The sequence below is a fragment of the Colobus angolensis genome, unplaced genomic scaffold, assembly GCF_000951035.1.
Source record: "Colobus angolensis palliatus isolate OR3802 unplaced genomic scaffold, Cang.pa_1.0 Scaffold130, whole genome shotgun sequence".
NCBI classification, from domain to species: Eukaryota; Metazoa; Chordata; class Mammalia; order Primates; family Cercopithecidae; genus Colobus; species Colobus angolensis.
Genome location: NW_012114253.1, coordinates 3,567,230 through 3,582,019, shown reverse-complemented (window position 1 = coordinate 3,582,019; position 14,790 = coordinate 3,567,230). Strand labels below are relative to the sequence as shown.

The following is a 14,790-nucleotide window of genomic DNA, read 5'->3' as shown; positions in this document are numbered from 1 at the left end:
CCACCCGCCAGGCGCCGTCCCAGGTCTGCCCACCCACCAGGCCCCCTGGCTGACCGTGTTGTTGATGGTGTGCCAGGAGATGTTTTGGATTTTCTTCAGCTGTCGCTGCAGGGGGTAGTAGGAGGCGACGCTCTGGAAGGGATTCTGGCTCTGGTCCCATTGCCACTGGACAATCTCCAAGTGCAGAGCCATGTCCCCTTGCGGGTCGAAGAAGAGTTGGTGGTCCAGGAGAGTGAAGTTGACCTTCCAGATCTTCTCAAGCAGCTGGCAGGGTCAGAGGGAAGGGAAGTGGAGCTAGCATCAGAACCGAGCCAGAATTTTTCCTGGACCTGGGAAAGATTCTACCATTCCACTAGCCTTGATTTCCAACTCTGTAATATGGAGGCAATAAATCTCCAAAAAGGTGGCAGTTTAGGAGTCAGTGGCTGAGAGCTCTGCTCTGGAATCAGATACATCTGGGTTCAGGCCTCAGCTCTGCCTCTTGCTGTGAGTCCTTGGGCCTGTTGCTTAACCTCTCTGAACCCGTTTCCTCTTCTGCAAAGTAGGAGGAATAAAAACTCTATCTTCTGGGCTTGGAAGCAAAAAATAATTTCATCTGTGTTAGGGACTTAGAGCAGAGCCTGAGACAGGAATCACTCCTACCAAGATGCTATAGAATTCCTTTTCCCTGGGAGTCACCTCAGTCATCCCTCTGGAACCCAATACCTGAGATGAGGTACAGAGTCCACTGTCTCTGTCACCTGCAAAGGTCAGTTGGGATCTCCGCTGATTCCTGGGTCCTTCCTGCCTCCCCAGACCTTAGCGTCAGCTCTCATTCCAGTCTCTCCCCACCCCCGCCCCCAGCGCCCCATCACTCTCAGTAGGCAGCAGCTGGAACAAACTAGAGCACGCTTTGAAGTGGGCATCCTCCAACCTAAAGTCCAGTCTCAGCTCTGTCCGCAATTTGCTGTGTGACTCTCAGCAAGTTTCTGAACCTTGCTGGGCTAACCCTGAAAGGACTTCCAGCTCAAATATCCCATGGACCTGGCTCCTAGATGTTCCCTCCATAAATGGGAGTGTCCATTGGGCTACACCTTTAGGGCTCACCTGCCTCAAGGGCTGACAGACACACAGACAGACAGGTAGCCAAGGGAGTCTGGTCCTGGCCTTCTCCCTTCCCTGCCCAGCAGGTGAGGTCCTGACTCAGAAAGACTCTTTGGAATGTGCACAGGTTGCTAGGCCCAAGGGCAATGGTCCTTCACGCCAAGAAGAAGGAGGCTCCAAGCAGGTGGTCGGCCTGAGGATGAGGATCAGGATGGTGGAGGCTCCTGGGAGTCAGGTCCTGGGTGCCCATGTTGCACCTCTGTAGTGACCTGCCCAAGCAGCGTTGAGCACCTGGGACTGGAGGGATCCAAGATATCACCCCCAAGGGGTCAGAAAGCACTGGCCTTGTAATTGTCCTGAGTGGGTGGGAGCCTAGACTATTATTGGCAGGGACTTGGGCACCTTGGGGTTCCCTCATCAGGCTGAACCCTGTTTCCCCTTCCCCATATAGCCCCACCCCTACCCCAGCATAAGCTGTACATTTAAGGCAGACTCAAGTCCAACTCTCCAGCCCTGCACTCTCTCCTGAGGCCAGCACTTGGTGTCAGAGAAGAAGAAGAGTACATTCAGCCTCTTAGCTGCCCCAGGTAATTTGCATTATGATTGCAAATCCCCTCAATAACTCAACAGGGTACATATGATTCCTTCCACTTAACAGATGAGAAAACCAAGGCTCAGAGATATTAAATTTGCACAGGTTTGCACAGCTAGTAGTGGCAGCACTGGGATTCCATTCCAGGTCTGATTGCTAAGCTCTGCCCAGCTCACTGCCACCTGCTTCACAACGTACGAACAGGTGGGCCATATCCGAGATGCCCGAGGGGTGGAGAGGGGTGGAGAGAGGTGTGTGGGGAAGAGCCAGACCACCGCCAAGAGCCCCATTTGTGAAATAAAAGGATTGGACCAGAACCTGAGAAGACCTCGCAACCCTGACCCTCTATGATTCAATGACTGGCTGAATTTTTTTTTTTTTTAAGACGGAGTCTCACTCTCTCGCCCAGGCTGGACTGCAGAGGTGCGATCTCAGCTCACTACAATGTCCGTCTCCTGGGTTCAAGCAATTCTCCTGCCTCAGCCTCCTGAGCAGTTGGAATTACAGGTGCCCTCCACTATGCCCAGCTAATTTTTTGTATTTTTAATAGAGACAGGGTTTCACCAAGTTGGCCAGATTGGTCTCGAACTCCTGACCTCTTGATTCATCTGCCTTGGCCTCCCAAAGTGCTGGGATTACAGGTGTGAGCCACCACACCCTGCTAATCTACTGAGCATTTTTGCTGGGATGGCCACAAATTTGCCAGCCTGGATTTACCCAAACTCCCACTGATCTGATCCCACCACCACCATCACCACGGGCAGCACATCCACCCAGTGTCATCTCCAACTCTTCTCATCACCCCTGAGGCCTCTCTCTTTCTGCCTCGCCTCTCATAGCGGTGCCCATCCCCACTACTCCAGCACTATTTTATCACCACCCCTGGCCACTCCCTAGCTGGGTGCCTGTCACCTCTTTAAACCTCAGTTTCACCTGTGTACAGGAGAGCACCCACGTAGTAACAGTATCTGCTCAACAGTGTCTGTCTGGGCATGACTGAGAATTCATGTAAAGAGGTGAACACAGTGTCTGGCACATAAGTACCCATTCATTCATTCATTCATTCAATATTCACTGAGAAGCAACGCCAAGCCAGACCAGTGCCAGCAACTTGGGATACCGCATTGGAAGGGATTGACAGGGTCCCTGCTCTCACTGGCCTCTGTTTGGGAGGTGTGGGGAATAGCCAATAAACAAACAAAGGATATCAACACAATCACAACTTAGGATACCTGTTACGACAAAAATAAACAGAGTGTCATGGTGTGACCTGGCAAGGAGGGTGGGAAGTAGTAAGGACACCACATACCATTTTGCAGGTTGTGCCCTGCAAGAATGGGTCCAGTTAGGACAACTGGGAGGAACAGTTGGAGTCCAGCCGACTCAGGTCACCAAGCCATGCGCTTGCTACAGGTCTGCGTCCATCCGAAGCCAAAGAGCATCTTGGTCTAACTTGTCTGCACAAAAGGGCATCATTTTCTAATTCACACAAGACTCTGTTTATGCCAGCGGAGACCCTGGGTGAAGCCTACATAGTGTGGGCTGGGCTCCCTGCTACTTGACTGCATCATCCCCCACCCCAGCTCTAAATTGGCTTGTAGGGCTGTCTCAAGAACGTCATCTCCGTGCTTGGAATGCTCTATGAACTCCTGTTGCCTCTAGACAAAGCCCCCTCTCCTTCACCTGGCACTGGATGTCCTCCAATATCACCTGCAGTTCGGGTCACCTCTCAGTCTTTGCCACTCGAGCCTGACCACGTGGCCAGGCCACCACTCTCCCACTCTGCTCCTGGAAGGTCCAGTGTCTGTTCACTCCCTACTTCAGTCCTGCCTTCCCTGACCCTCTCCCACCATGATGATGCCCCTGCCCCGTGCACAGCTGCAATTTTGACTTCCTGCTGCACTTGGCAGACAGATCTTCTTAACTGTCCTCATCTCCTCCTGGGTTGGTGGTCCCCCAGGCCTGGCACATAGTAGGTGCTCAACAAAAGGGATGGAACATCCTGGTTGCTGTGATTGGTGCCCTTTGGTCTCTGCTGTCAACTGTCTTTCATCATAGCTCCTTCCAGTTGCAGCTGGGAGGATGCCTGGAAGGTGAAGCGGGAAAACCGCAGCAGAATAGGTCAGACCTGGGTTCGAAACCAGGGTCCACCACTTACCACTGAGCAATCACGGGCTAGTCACTTTGACTTCTTGTCCCTCAGTTTTTCTACCTGTAGATTATCCTCACAGGAGAGTCATGAGTTAGATGCGATGTATACTAGCCATTCAGTGCCTGGTAGGCACTCAAAGAACAGTAAAGCACCCATGATAATTATGTATATTATTAATGTAACAAGACATATAACAATAGGCAGTATTTTTACCAACTGGCACCAGAATTCCTTTTAAAGAATAACTGCAATCTTTTAAAAGAAAAGTGTTTATGGTTGCAAGGTTAGGATCTGAGATTATGGGATAGAGAGGTACAATTAAATAGAATGAGAAAGAGAATTTCTTCAGAGCAAACTAATTTGTTCTGTTAAAGAAGTGAACAGTTATTTGAAGATAGGAGAGGGATCTAGCAAGTGGGCGAAAGGGGAGAACGAAGAGGGGAGATGGGCAGGGTTTAGGGAAGTGGCTAAGCAACAGGGTGGGAGGCTGGCCCCAGACTGTGAAAAAACCAAGGAACCGTTTAAGAACAGAGATCTCTAATAGCGAAGTATAAAGTGCGCATCTCTAACGTAAATCCCCTCTGCTCCTCTGATCCTTAGTAAAACCTTCTATATCCCAGAAGGCTTCGTGGTGGGGGGTTTCTGTGTGTGCCTGTGGATGTGGATGTGGATGTGTGTGTTGAGCCAGAAGAACAGATTTAAAGTCTATGTCTGAACCAGGGTGATAGAGAACGAGGGTAATGAGAAGATCCATAAGAGCAATGCAAGGCCTTAGAGGGTCCACAGGAAAACACAAGCCTGTCCCAGGCTCTCAACCCTGGAGAGACTGGGTCGGGGGGGAGGTGGGGGGCGGGGCCGTGGTTCCCACTGCCTGTGGGGTTTCCTTCTGGTGAATTCCACCTGAATCTCCAAGAACAGACTACTATCTTGAATGGTGAGCATTAAATTAATTTAAAAAGCAATTTTGTTTTGGCACCAGGAAGGACTAGTGCTATGTGTCTGGAAGAACGGGATACCCGTGCCCTTTCACACCCATTTGCCCAGAACCCCAAGAGAGGAGGATGGAGGTGCCCTGCAGTCTCTATGGCAGCCACCCCCTCACCTGCCAGGGGTAGACCTCCCTCTTGGTGCAGGTGCCGTGGTCACAGCCGAGGAGGCTGTGCAGGGCGTGGGCCACGGCGTAGACCGCAGAGTACACGCTGTAGACGACACGCTCCCCAGAGAGCCTGAGAACGGTGTTGAAGGACAAGGTGCCATTCAGGCAGTTGTCACACTCCTGGTTGCAGGTAGACCTCTGGCTGGTCCTGCTGAGGGGTGACGGCCCAGCCTGTGGGCCTCGCACACGGAACTCACTGAAGCCCGGGATGGGCACGCTCTGGATGGTGATGCCCAGGAAGGTGCCCGTGTGGCGCAGCTCTGTGAGGTTGTGCAGGACCGGGTCGATGGCCCAGGACTCGGAAGCGATCCACACGGCACCCGTGAAGTTCTGGCGCAGCACCTCACTGAAGAAGTTGTACAGGGTCAGGTCGGGTGAGAACACGACCACGACGCGCGCCGTGCTCTGCTGCAGCTTGTCCACGATGGTCACCAGGCGCTGGCGCTCCTCTGATGTCATGTTCTGGTTGGGCTGCACTGTGGGCAGCGTCTCCTGGAAGGCGATGCAGATGTCGCCCCGGGCCAGGCGACTGCCAAGCAGCTGGCCATTGTCGCGGCCATAGGTGTCGCTGCTCACCAGCACGATGATCCAGTTCCAGCGGAAGTGCAGCATCAGCTGCACCATGGCTTCGATGTGGTGGTCAGCACTGGGTGTGGTGCGCAGCAAGGCCGGGAAGCGCACCTTGTTTCGCAGCTCATCGCTGTTGGCACTATAGGTGATCTGCGAGGGGAGGGGCCGTGGCATGAGCGAGTGCCCCACTGGGTGCTCTGCCCCCACCCCAGGGCTGTATCCAACATCATCATTTGGGAAGTACCTAGTGCAAGTCACCCCAGGGGTAGGTGGTTTACACCATCGTCAATAATCATGGTCCCCAGGTAGCCCCATGCAATAAGAACCCACTGTGTGCCAGGCCCTAGGCCAGGTGCCTTACCTCAGCCTCATCATGATTATTGAGCACCTACTGTGTACCACGGCCTGGGCCAAGCCACATATGCCATCATCCTCATAGTCATCAGCACACTGGCTTTTAGTGAGAACCACATCCTGGGCTAGGTAAATGACATAGCCATCATCCCTATCATCTAGAAACTCTTACTGGGCACAGCGCTTTCCTCCTCCCCCTCATCACCATCAGGCTCAGCAACCAGCCGCATTTCTTCCTTCTGCCTCCAGGGCTCCATGGTTTTCTTCCCAACTCATTGGGTGTTCCATCTCCTTTCCTGGTTCCTTCTCTTCTCTATGACTTCTTAACCTTGAAGGACCCTGGGCTCAGGCTTCAGTCCCTGCCTCTTCTCCAGCTGCTCTCCCCCTCCCTTGGTGGTCCTATCCAGCCTCATGGCTTTATATCCCATTTCCACGCCAACAACTCCCAGTGGATAGCCCTGGCCTGGACTTCTCTCTTGAACTTCAGATGCATACCACAACTGCCTGTCTGACGTCTCAAACTTCACAAATCCTAACTGAACCTTTGTTCTCCTCCGAGCCCATTCCATCCACATCCTCCCCCATCTTGGTTGATGAATCCATCGTTCCAGTGACTCAGGCCAAAAACTCTGGAGTTGTCCTTGACTCTTCTTTCGCACACAGTCACACTGGATCCATCAGTAAATCCTCTAGGCTCTACCTTTAAAATATATCCACCCAGTGCCTACCAGCTCCCCGCTCCCTCCTGTCCAGCCACCATCATCCCGGGCCTGCACTGCAACATTACCCACCCACCTTTCCCCTGCAGTCTAAGCTTAACATGGCAGCCCAGTGAACCTGCTCACACACACGTCAGGTCACTTTACTCCTCTTCTCAGAACTCCTCAATAGCTCCTAACGTCACCCAGGAAAAGCCAGAGTCCTTGAATAGCCCCTAAGCGCTCAATCATTTATCTGCACAGCTCTCGTCTGTCTGATTTCATCTCCTTCTTCTCTCCCTCTGGCTCCATTCGTGCTCATCTAGTTCCACCTCCTGGCCTTGGCACTTGCTAACCCCTCTTCCTGGAATGTTCTTCTCCTAGGTCCCTCACGGCTCCCTCACTCCTTCACCTCCCTCAAGTCTTTGCCCAATTGCCAGTGAGACCCACCTGACCACCCTGTTGAAAATTGCAATCTCCTTCTACCAACCCCTCCTTTCCACTGACGTGCCAGAGCCCCCACATTTTTATTTTATTCATTGCACTTCTCGCCTCTAACATCCTGCATCATCTATTGTTTACACTTATTTTCTGTCTGTCCCCACTAGAATAGAAGCTCCATGAAGGCAATGATTTCTATGTTGTTGCCAGCTGTACCCCAGCACCTACAACAGTACCTGGCACATAGTAGGTGCTCAGTAAATATCTGTTACATGAATGAAAGAATGAATTCAGTCCGCAGCTAGATGCTTCATGTAAAAGTACTAACATTAAACAGTAGCAATCACAATATTCGTGACTATCTAACTGTGTGCCAAGTTTTTTGCTAGCTGATCTTTAATGAACATGTAGCCTGTACCGGTACTGCACTTGCCACTTTCAATCATGATTATAATAATAGTTATAATAATAGTCGTAATACAAATCACTCTTTCGTGAGGACCTACTGTGAGGCAGACCTTGTGCTAGGCAGCTGTACCGAATAATACTAAGCACTTCAAGTTTTTATTCCTGTGTAAGATGCTTTATAAAACAACATTATTTACTACCTACTGTGTGCTAGAAATTTACACAGGTTGAAACACTAATCTTCAGATAGTCCTGGGATGGAACGCTTATCATCCCACTTTACAGGTGAGGAAATTGAGGCCTAGAAGAGTTAAGAGATTTGCCAAAGGCTTCGCTGTGGCCAAGACTCGGTGCCAAGTTGCACAACCAGATCTGCCCACTTCCAAAGCCTGAGCCCTTACTCCATAAGCTGGGCTGTCTTCTCAAGATTTGGGCTGATGCCCTGACCCTGCTTCTGGTCCTATCATCACCTCCCATGATTGTTGGAAGAAGTGGCCTCTGAGGCCTATAGACAGCCACTCCTCTGCCCCACTCCCCAGGGCCCAGGAGCCTCACCTGTGGAAGGAGAAAGAGGGAGAGGAAGTTGGCCACAGTCATGACAGCGTTGGAGTTGTCAGGGCCAATGACAGCCACCACACGGGGCATGTAGTTACTGTAGTCCTCTTGGATGGGAAGGAGGTTGTTATCCTGTGCCAGGAAGTAGAGCACTGGCTGGACGTTGTTGGAGATGTAGCACACATCCACCATCTCGTAGCCTAGCAGCACATCAGGCAGCAGACTGCTGTCATTGTTGATCTCCTCCACCGCAAAGCGCATGGCCTGCATGAGGTTGTAGCCCATCACCTTCGTTTCATACCTGGAGGGGCCACAGCAGTATGAGATGGAAGCAGATCCAGAGTGAGGAAGGGAGGGATAAGAGAACCAGTCTGCTCCTCCTCCCTGCCACAGGAAAGCCAAGGCATTGACTGAGAAGGAACCACTCCAGAAGACTCCGGCATTTTCACCATGTCGTTGTCACCACAGCACATCTCTAGGGTCACCATTGCCCATATGGCCACCACTGACACTATTATCCATGCGGCCATAATCAATACCATCCCTATAATCTCCATCGCCACTCTACTGACGTCCACTAATGTGACCACCATTATCCACCAAAACTTCCATCATCACCATCACCATTATCACCATCATCACCCACTACCCGTATTACCAATATCACCACCAGGGCCATCACTGTCACCACAATCTTGCGACCATCACCACCACCATCATCACCATCACCACAACCACCATCACTATCAGCACCATCACTATCACTACCATCATCATCATCACCACCATCACCACCACCATTTCCACCATCACCATCACCATCACCACTACCATCACCAGCGCCATCAGTAACACCCTCACCACCATCACCATCACAGCACCATCATTATCAGCATCACCATCACCACCACCCCCATCACCATCACCACTACTATCACCAACACCATCACTAACACCATCACCACCATCAGCACCATCATCAGCATCACTATGATCACCACCATCACCGTCATCAACCAATGCCATCACTAACACCGTCACCAGCATCACTATCATCGCCATCATCACCAGCACCATCACTAACACCATCACCACTATCACCATCATCACCCACTATCCGTATTACCAATATCACCACCAGGGCCATCACTGTCACCACAATCTTGTGACAATCATCACCACCATCAACACCACCACCATCACTATCAGCACCACCACCGTCACCACCACCATCACCACTGTCATTAACATCATCATCACCATCACCACCACCATTTCCACCATCACCACCACCATCACTACCACCACCAACACCATCAGTAACACCATCAACACCATCAGCAGCAGCAGCACCATCATTATCGGCATCACCATCATCACCACCCCATTACCATCATCACTACCATCACCAACACCATCACTAACACCATCACCACCATCAGCACCATCATCAGCATCACTACAATCACCACCATCACCATCATCACTACCATCACCATCATCACCAATACCATCACTAACACCATCACCAGCATCACTACCATCACCATCAACACCAACACCATCACTAACACCATCAGCACCATCATCAGCAACACTATCATCAACACCACCATCATCACTACCACTGCCATAATCACCAGCACCATCACTAACACCATCACCACCATCAGCACCATCATCAGCATCACTATTATCAACACCACCAACGCCATCATCACTACCATCACCATCATCACCAACACTATCATTAAAACCATCATCATCATCACCACAACCATCACCATTATCACTACCAGTACCATCATTACCAACACTATTACCACCACTGCCATCATCATCACTACTGCCACCATCATCACCACCATTACCACCATCATCATCTCCATCACCATCATCACCATCATACTCTTTCTCATTGTCATCATCACCAGTATTACTGTTATCAACATTATCAGCATCATCACCATTACTTTCATCACCACCATCACCATCATTATACTCCCCACCATGGTCACAAGCATTAGAAAACCCAGCATTGTGCCTAGTGCCATCACCTTCACCATTCTCAAGCCAGCATATAATCTTCCCCAATGTCATAAATAATGCATTTCTTATAGTCAACCCTTAATCATCTTTTGCACTGTCCTACCTTTCTCCTTGTCTCCCACAATTCCTTCACCCTTTCTGCAAGAGCTCACTGTTTTATAGTCCCAGGCTGGCTCCATGTCCCAGCCTTCGTGCTTGCATGCAGATGCACCCAGATGCCACAATCTCCAAGTGATGCTGTCATCCCAAGAGGTTCATGGAAGAGGTGGGGGAAAAGGAACTCCCCTCTAGGCCCGAAAGCACCCCTACCCACCCAACCACAGCCCTTGGAAAATGCAGTCTGAGAACCTGACAGAGAAAAATCACATTCTGCCTCCCAAAGGATTTTGAATGGGCTTTTACATGGACCCATTGGGAGTCCCCCAGTTGCCAAAGTGGGTGGGAGCAGTCTTGATCGCCTCTAAAAGCCCTCTAGGCTCGAACATTCTGTAACTCTATTAAAAAAAATAAATGACACTGAGATGACCCAAGTCTCAGTGTTTCAGAGCACAATCGCCAAAGATTTTGGTAACCCGTGTTGTATGAGGCCTCCCTGAGGGCTAGGAGCATGGATCTAGAATAAGGGGCTTGGCAATGAAAGGGGAGGAGTGTTCTAAGCCCTTGGTCCTGGTCTAGCTCCCAAGGACCCACAGGACCAGACCTGGCCTCCCACCCCATCCCCATTGCCACTTCCAGCCCCACACTGGAGACTCACTCCTTGCACATGGGCACCTGCAGGAAGTCAAGGTGAACAATGCCCTTCACGTTGGCATGGAGGGTGAAGAGGCCACCCAGGAGGTAATCCCCAGGCAGGTAGAAGTCCGAGTTTTTAGCCGGCTCAGCTAGGACCCGTAGCAGGAAGAACAGGGAGCAGACGGTCGTTGCCCTGGGCCGCATGGCTGGGAAGTGATGGTCTCAGGAGGTAGTCCTGCCTCACTGGAGAATTGGTGACTTGGCACCAGGGTATTTGCACAGACATTTACATAGCGATGGTCCTGCCATGGCTGTGGGGCACCTGGAGCAGGTGGAGAGGTTTGGGGACCCAAGGGGAGGAGAAGAGGCTGGAATTACGATGATTCTTTCTTAGAGCATAGTGGGGGTTAGCTGGCCTAGGGGAACTCTATTTGGAAGGAGAGAGAGCATCCTGATAACTTGGCCATGCCCTGGCCTTCTGCTGCTTGTCCAAGGACAAGTCTCATCTTCCTGATATTTCAAATATTGGACATAGTGCTCTCAGAAGACAGAGTACTGTGGCCAAAAGAGCCCAAGCTCTAGAGCCCAGCCAGGTCAGGCCAGGCATGTAGTGTTGTATCGGTGTTCAGCAAGTGGTAGCCATTGTCAGTAAGAACCAGGCATCATGCCGGTGTTTGCGGTTCATCATCTCATATAATGGTTGCATCTCATATAAGGGGGCTATTACCAACCCCATTTCAAAGATGAAGAAATGGAGGCACTGAGAAATTAAGAAATCCAGCCCGGGCTACCTGACTAGCAGAGCTGAGATTCAAACCACATGGCCTGACTCCGGAGCTGGTCCTTCATCGCCACACCACATGACATCACATAGTTAGTGCTTTTGATAGAAAAAAAAACAGTAATGGTGGCCAGGTGCAGTGGCTCACATCTGTAATCCCAGCACTTTGGGAGGCTGAGGCAGGCGGATCACGAGGTCAGGAGACCAAGACCATCCTGACTAATACGGTGAAACCCTGTCTCTACTAAAAATACAAACAAAATTAGCCGGGAGTGGTGACAGGTGCCTGTAGTCCCAGTTACTCGGGAGGCTGAGGCGGGAGAATGGCATGTACCCAGGAGGATGAGCTTGCAATGAGCCGAGATTGCTCCACTGCACTCCAGCCTGGGCAATGGAGCAAGACATTATCTGAAAAAAAAAAAAAAGAAAAAAAAAAACATAACAGTGGCGAAGAGGTTCGGGGAAGGAGTGAGGGAGGGGTGGTCTCACTCCCTCTGAAGGCTGCCATCAGTCAGCCTAGCAACACCCGCTCTGGGTCCCCCACCCCTTGGGCCCCACACCAAAGGGCAGGGTTGTGGGCAGAACAGAAAGTTGAAAATTCCTAAATTCATAAGTGAATACTCTCAAGGAGTCAGAGGCGGGGAGGTGGCTCCAGTGAATTAGGGACCCACTGGAATCAGAGACTCTTGTCCAGTTAGTGCTGTTTTGTTCCTTTCCAGTCCTAACAACATGTGGCCGAGCCTTAGGGAACCTGCCACACACCATGCGGCTGGAATGGGTCTGTCAAAGGCACATACCCGGCTGCTGGGCTCCGGGGTTCTGATGGGCAGAGGCTTCAAGGTACAAAAAGGTGATTGAAAACCCTGTGCTCGGCTGGGCACGGTGTGTTACGCCTGTAATCCCAGCACTTTGGGAGGCCGAAACAGGCAGATCGCCTGAGCTCAAGAGTTCGAGACCACCCTGGGCAACGTGGTGAAATCCTGTCTCTACTAAAAATACAAAAAATTAGCTGGGTGTGGTGGCAAACGCGCCTGTAATCCCAGCTACTTGAGAGGCTGAGGCATGAGAATCGCTTGAGCCTAGGAAGCAGAGGTTGCAGTGAGCCGAGATCGTGCCACTGCACTCCAGCTTGGGCTACAGAGTGAGACTCCATCTCAAAAAATAAAAATAAAAATAAAAACATGCTCTTCTCTGCCCCACCCCAGCCAAGCCCTGCTCCTCCTTCAGGACCCAGTCTGAGCTTCTCCTCCTCCTAGGAACCATTCGTGCCCGTCAGTTCAAGGGAACCTCCCCCGCTCTGAGCAGCAACAAGCCTCCTGTCTGCATCGTCACTGGGTCACTGGGCACTGGCTACCAGCCTTACATTGTTGACCGGATCCTGCTGCGTGTGTCCACTCTACTTGGGGAACCTTGAAACCACGTGACTTGGACCCACCTGGATTTGACATCAGCGGTTTGCTGGATGAGCACGTGCAGGTTCCTTAACCTCTCTGAGGCGCTGTTTCTTCTCCACTGAAACAAGGATAACAATTCCAGCCTCACGGATTTGGTGTAGGAATTAAGTTAAATAAAACTGGGGGGTGCGGAGCAGGCTTGGAGAAAGGGGAGTTTGCCAAAGTGTGAGGTTGTTTCTTTTTACAACGAAATCAGCTGCCGCAGGGGGCACCGTGGGCTCCGTGACCAGCTGAAAGTGCCCCTTTGTGTCCCAAAGCCTCTCGAAGTTACCCTGAAGGATGCTGGATGTCTTTAACCACTGCAGAGCTGAAGTGGCACCCACTCCCCTGCCCCTGACCTCTCTTTTTTTTTTTGAGACGGAGTCGCACTCTGTCGCCCAGGCTGGAGTGCTGTGGCCGGATCTCAGCTCACTGCAAGCTCCGCCTCCCGGGTTCACGCCATTCTCCTGCCTCAGCCTCCCGAGTAGCTGGGACTACAGGCGCCTGCCACCTCGCCCGGCTAGTTTTTTTTTGTATTTTTTAGTAGAGACGGGGTTTCACCATGTTAGCCAGGATGGTCTCGATCTCCTGACCTCGTGATCCGCCCGTCTCGGCCTCCCAAAGTGCTGGGATTACAGGCTTGAGCCACCGCGCCCGGCCATCCTGACCTCTCCTGGGGCGGGCTTATCCCATGGGCCTATAAGCGGACAGGGGGAGGTCTCCTGGTGCTGCAGGAAGAGGCAGAATTGGCTGTGTGATTGGGGCCTGTCCCTGCCCCTCTCTGGGCCTGTGTAAACCAGGATGGGAGGTGGAAACTCATACAATAAAAGGAAGCGCTCTGCAAGGGGTGTTTGGAGGTTTGGGTTCTGGGCCTGACTCTCCTCTCTCTGGGTCTCAGTTTCCTCATCTGTACAGTGGGGAGCCCTTCTTTGCACTGCCCATGTCTGCCTCCATGTCTGCTGGCCCAAAACCCCAGCGCTGACCCGCCGCTGTCTCGTGGGTTCTCTCCACACCCTCCCACTTTCCACACCACACCCCCCGCAGACCCTCATCACCCCCTTTCTGCACCTCTCCATCTGCCCCACACTGACTGTTTAAAACCCCATACCACAACTCTCAGTTCATCACTCCTTTGCTCTAATGCACCCCGGGGCTCCCCGTCACCAGCTGGATCAAGTCTGAGCTCCTTGTCCTGGCATTTGAGGCCTCCCCAGCCCGGTCCCAGCTCACTCATCCTCCCTTTCCCGGTCTTTCCAGCCTGGTCTCTCCTGCACCACGTGCCACAAACCACAGCCACACTGGCCTCCTTGGGTCTGGGTCCCTGGAGGATCTTCCTGGGATAGCATTCTAGGGGCCTCCAAGGCCACAGATGCCTGCCCTGCCAAATACCTAGGGGTTTACGAGTGGGTCATAACAACAAATAGCGCCTTTCCCAGAGTGTGATTTATTGTTTCTGTTTTTTAGAGATAGGGTCTCTGCCACCCAGGCTGGAGTGCAGTGGCATGATCAAAACTCACTGCAGCCTCGACCTTCTGGGCTCAACTGATCCTCCCACCTCCGCCTCCTGAGTAGCTAGGACTACAGGCACGTGCTGCCACACCCAGCTAAGTTTTTTAATTTTTTGTAGAGATGGAGGTCTCTTTATGTTGCCCAGAATGGTCGTGAACTCCTGGCCTCAAACGGTCCTCCCTCCTCTGCCTGCTAAAGTGCTGGGATGACAAGTGTAAATCACCATGCCAAGCATGTGTTAAATCCACCCAGAGTCTACTAAATGCCAGGCATTGTG

At 51.7% G+C, this 14,790-nt stretch overlaps 1 protein-coding gene across 1 annotated transcript in view; it reads right to left on the bottom strand.

Annotated features, from left to right (window-relative positions):
- Nucleotides 1–10,995, bottom strand: part of LOC105506027 (taste receptor type 1 member 2) — a 23,985-nt gene extending 12,990 nt beyond the window's left edge. Inside the window, exons 1-4 of the mRNA XM_011934041.1 lie at nt 10,813–10,995; nt 8,010–8,310; nt 4,930–5,703; nt 55–264 (exon numbers count right to left, since the gene is read on the bottom strand). Of these exons, the coding sequence (XP_011789431.1) occupies nt 55–264; nt 4,930–5,703; nt 8,010–8,310; nt 10,813–10,994 (1,467 nt within the window). The 5' untranslated portion in view covers nt 10,995. The remainder of the gene's footprint in view (nt 1–54; nt 265–4,929; nt 5,704–8,009; nt 8,311–10,812) is intronic.
- Between the last annotated feature and the right edge of the window lie 3,795 nt (nt 10,996–14,790).